General features: G+C 42.3%; 1 protein-coding gene across 1 annotated transcript in view; it reads left to right on the top strand.

Annotated features, from left to right (window-relative positions):
- Positions 1-198, top strand: part of LOC100545856 (dmX-like protein 1) — an 18,034-nt gene extending 17,836 nt beyond the window's left edge. The window contains exon 15 of the mRNA XM_031557451.1: positions 11-198. Within this exon, the coding sequence (XP_031413311.1) occupies positions 11-198 (188 nt within the window). The remainder of the gene's footprint in view (positions 1-10) is intronic.
- The last annotated feature ends 4,322 nt before the right edge of the window (positions 199-4,520 follow it).

Raw genomic sequence — 4,520 nt, 5'->3', positions numbered from 1 at the left:
TCACGGTGAGTCCGCGCCCGCACGGCTCGGAAAGCAGCTGCGTCAGGTCGCCGCCCGCGCGGGGCTCGACGCGGCGGGGCCGAGCTGAGGCGGCACGCCGCGGGGCACTTGGGGGACGTGTCCGCAGCTGGCCGCGGCCGCGGGCGCCGGTGCGGGGCTGTGCGCGGGAAGATGGAGGTGGCCCGCGCCGTTACGTAAACGTGGGCCCCTCGGTGGCTGAGGAGAGCTCGCAGCTCGGCCTGGCGCCTTCGGTACCGCCCCTGCAGAGCGGTAATGGTTGAAGCTTTCTGTTAGCGGGGGCTGCTTTGGCCTTGTCAGGTGATGTCCTTGCTTCCAGAAACCCGCAGCTGTCAGCAGAGGACAGTTGGAAGGCTTGTTAAATGGAAGCCGTTGTCACTTCACCTTCCCGCCGTGGCAAACTGTCTGATATTCAGGTTAATTTCAGGTATCCACAAATGCGAAAGGCTCACTAGTGGTGGGAATCGTTTAGTTAGATGCCAGAGTTTGTTTTACTTCACCAGGGATATGTTGGTAAGACGCAGACACGGGAAGTTTCCCATTTTGACATGATTACTTTTTGAGGGAGGCAGGTGAAGCTTTCGGTGCCATTGAAGAACTCTCTGCCTGCTCCAGGCTCACCTACAGAAAGTGTTAGAATTGCATAAACGAGGTCGAAAGGCTAATAAATCTCTGGGGAGAAGAAAGTGATTGGAGAGTGCAGCCTTCACTGTCTGCTTTTATGGTCTCTTGTGTACAAGAACTGTTTTGACATAAATACAGAGGCTGTGTTTCCTGTACACATGCTAATCTTGACTTGGTTTTCCCCTTTTACTCAGAAGGTTATTAATGGATTTCTCTTCCTCAGATTTAAAGCTGCCACCTGAAATACCTTGGCTGCTTACTTTTTTGCTTGCTTTTTTTTTTTTTAATTGTCACTCATTTTATAGCACCATATTAAATTCACTAGATTGTTCAGAAAGATAAACAAGTGAAAGAAAGGTTTTCCTAACTTTTTTTTGGGGGGAGGGGGGGGGGGAAAGAGGGGGAGATCAGTAGGCTTAATCTTTAGAACGTGAAACAGGAAAATGGAGAGCTCTTTTCCTGTATCTGAAATAGTAATAAAACATGAATAAAAAAGGAGGAAAGGGAAATACACCTCTCCCACCTATGCCAGTTCATGTTGCATGTGCGAGAAGTGGAGCTGAATGATTTTTGAGATCCCTTCCATCTGAAGGCTTTCTGTGAGTAGCATTCAGCCCAGGCAAGCAGACTGTTATATTTGCATTCAGTCCTGCAGAAGTCATAGGTACTTGATGTAATTAACAGAAATCAATTTTATATTTTTTTATTATAAGCTTTTGTTCCTAGCCTGCATTTTTTTTTTTAAAGTGCTTTTCATTAGGGTTGGTCTATTTTTTTTGTTTTCAAAGTGAGAAATTCAACTTCCTTGAGGTAGTAGAATGGCTGTTTGAAACTTCCACTTTCAAACATGTGATAGAAGTATTACTCAGCTATCACAGAATAATATACAGTCTTTTTAATTGATCTATCTTGTGAACCAGGGCATGCCAGATTTTTGGACTTGATTCTTTTCGGGTGTTAGAATGAGAGCCACCAGTGGTGAAAGTGGCCCTGTGTTACCTCAGATACAGTAACTCAATTGGCAACGCAGAAGAAACAAGAGGAAAGGTGATTGCAGTGTGGTAAGCTTTCAGTGTAGGAGTTAAGAGAGAGTATTTCCAGAGTGCTCCTGCGTCCTAAGTGCCATCCATTGGTCTGCTTCATCTGGGAGCTCTGCATGACACTAGACCCAGCAGAGTTCTGCACTGTCTTTATTGTCTGCATCATCAACCCATATATGCTTGCATGTCCCTTACACCTATATAAATAACTCTGTGTATGCATACACACTTTTAGAAATAAATCTGTGAATAGTAGCTGAAATAGGCAGTGTAGCAGTACACAGAGTTTAGAGGTGCTGTGCTGTATAGGAGATCAAGATTCTTGCACATTTACTCCTATGATTACATTAAGAGTGGAGTCTCACTTACCAGTATTTCTTTTTAAGAATTATGTATGTTGGACTTCCATGTAGAAAGGAATGAGAATGTTTAACATGATCGCTTGCATTTTTATCCTTCAAAGCTACATGCTTTTACGGCATTGTTAGTGTCAAAATTCTAGAATCACAGATCCTGGAATGGCTTGGATTGGAGGGGACTTTAAAGTCCGTCTAGTTACAACTAGCAGGTTTCCCAGCCACTAGATCAGATTGCCCAGTGCCACCATTCAACCTGGCCTTGAACACCTCCATGTGTTTAGGGTTGAGGCATTCACAACTTCTCTGTACAGCCTGTGCTGGCCTTTCATCACCCTCTGAGCAAAGAATTTCCCTTGTCTTATTACTACAGTCCCCAGTAAAGAATGTCTTTCCATATGTAAAAATCATATTTCTTTGGAGAAGTTTAACAAGTTAAAGGTGATGTTTGATGAGGGGAAAAGGATTACGGAAAAATGAAATAATGGATGGAAATTTTCTGAATGCTTTCTATGCCATGCACAGCAATGTTTATTTTCACAGACCCAAAACATATTTCACTTCCTAATTTCAGGTTCGTTTTGCTGTGTTAACAGCCAGCAAAGTCCATCTTCCCCCAGCTTAAACTAGTTCTACCTTGGTTATTTGTGTGACAAAAGAACAAAGTGTTGTTTAATAAACATTACAACAACAGGGTAATGTAAACAGTATCTTCTTGTCTCATTGTGTAAAGTCATCTTTTTGTAAATATTTTGGGACATTTGTAAGGTGAAAAGTTTTTTGGTTTACCAAAATAAGACTTTACATCATATCTCTTTTTAAAGCAAGCAGGTTTTTGTTTTTCTTTTTTAACATATTTTTCTAGACATTATTTCCTCAGTATGGCAGCATTCTTTCAAATGTAAAATGCATCTCTCCCTGCCCCCCAAAAAAACACCAAACAAAAAATCCCAACAACAACAACAACAAAAAAACACCAATCCATCTGCACTAATAGAGATGAGCAAGAGTATGGGAATGAGATGCTTATACTCTGGAGCTACTTGTCCTGTGGAAAACAACATGCAAACTATTGTGGATAAGGCCTGCTCTAAAAAGAAGATAAATGTTGAGTAGTTGGCAGAATTTTGTTGTGTGTGAGGCTGTTAGGATACAGGATGTACCTGTTACTTCTGAGCACTGACTTTCATTCATTATATGGTGCTGAAATATTTTGTATAGTTTTCTGTACTAGAAAAAAAATGTAAATATAAAACTAGTCCAAGAAGTTAGTTTGGTGCTGTTGTTTTCAGTAATTGTCTTTTTAAGTGTAATACTGCTTAGAAACCACCATCTGCATTGGAGTCTTGGCTAAATGTATGTGAGTATGCAAGTGTGTGTGAGAATGATTTCACAGAAACTGCTTGAAAAACAACAGCATGGGGATGGCAATGGACAGCTTAGGCAGTCTCCTCTGCTGAAGTATTGAGTTAGCAGGACATATCACAGGAGTGGGTTGGAAGACGAAGGGGAGGAGGGAAAGCCTGTTGCAGTTGTACTTCGCAGACAGCTTAGTTACCTATTCCAACATGTTTTTCTGTTGAATGTTATTCTGTCTTCCCTTCTGTATGCTGTGCCTTTTGTCCTTGAAATTGTGTTTCTCCTGTGGGTGAACTTCAACTAAACATCAACAGTAACCTCCTGAGTTATGGGTGTCCCACCTATTGGCTTACCTGGGCTGCACTGAGTGAAGAGAAATTGTCTTGAAAGGTGTATGTATATTTATATATTGGTTAAAATAATAATAAAAAATGTGTGTGTGTTTATACACACATGTGTACATATATATGTGTATATATGTATATATAGGTTGCTCTGAAAGTAGTGCCTCCTATTTATTTCTGTGTAAGCTGCAACAGTAGCACAATAGTACTGCTTGATAAAGCAAATTCCTAGCTACAAAATACTGTTTTTCAGCACAGGCACCACCATTAGCTATGCATTTTCATTGGTAGTGAAAAGGAGTCTGCATGCCATGCCTGTAAAAACCTGCACCAACAGAGATGAAACACACCACCTACTGCCTCACTGCATTCACATCCACTGTTTAGTCCCCATAAATTTTCACAGGCACTGATGAATTGTCAGTGGGTGCCATTTTTTTCTGCATGAAGGAATTCAATGACACACCTTTGCTCCATGCGCATTTCCATGTCAGATTCTGTTGCTGTCACAGCAACAAAATACTGGTGGGAAAGTTCAACCTGTACTACTGTACCTTTGACATCTGCTTCTGATCATAGAATCATAGAATGGCCTGGATTGAAAAGGACCTCAGTGCTCACCTAGTTCCAACCCCCTGCTGTGTGCAAGGCTGCCAGCAACCAGACCAGGCTGCCCAGAGCCACATCCAGCCTGGCCTTGACTGCCTCAAGGCATGGGGCATCCACAACCTGCTTGGGCAACCTGTTCCAGTGCCTCACCACCCTCTGGGTGAAAAACT

The sequence above is a fragment of the Meleagris gallopavo genome, chromosome Z (genome assembly GCF_000146605.3).
Source record: "Meleagris gallopavo isolate NT-WF06-2002-E0010 breed Aviagen turkey brand Nicholas breeding stock chromosome Z, Turkey_5.1, whole genome shotgun sequence".
Classification (NCBI taxonomy): domain Eukaryota; kingdom Metazoa; phylum Chordata; class Aves; order Galliformes; family Phasianidae; genus Meleagris; species Meleagris gallopavo.
This window is presented reverse-complemented; position numbering and strand designations above follow the sequence as displayed.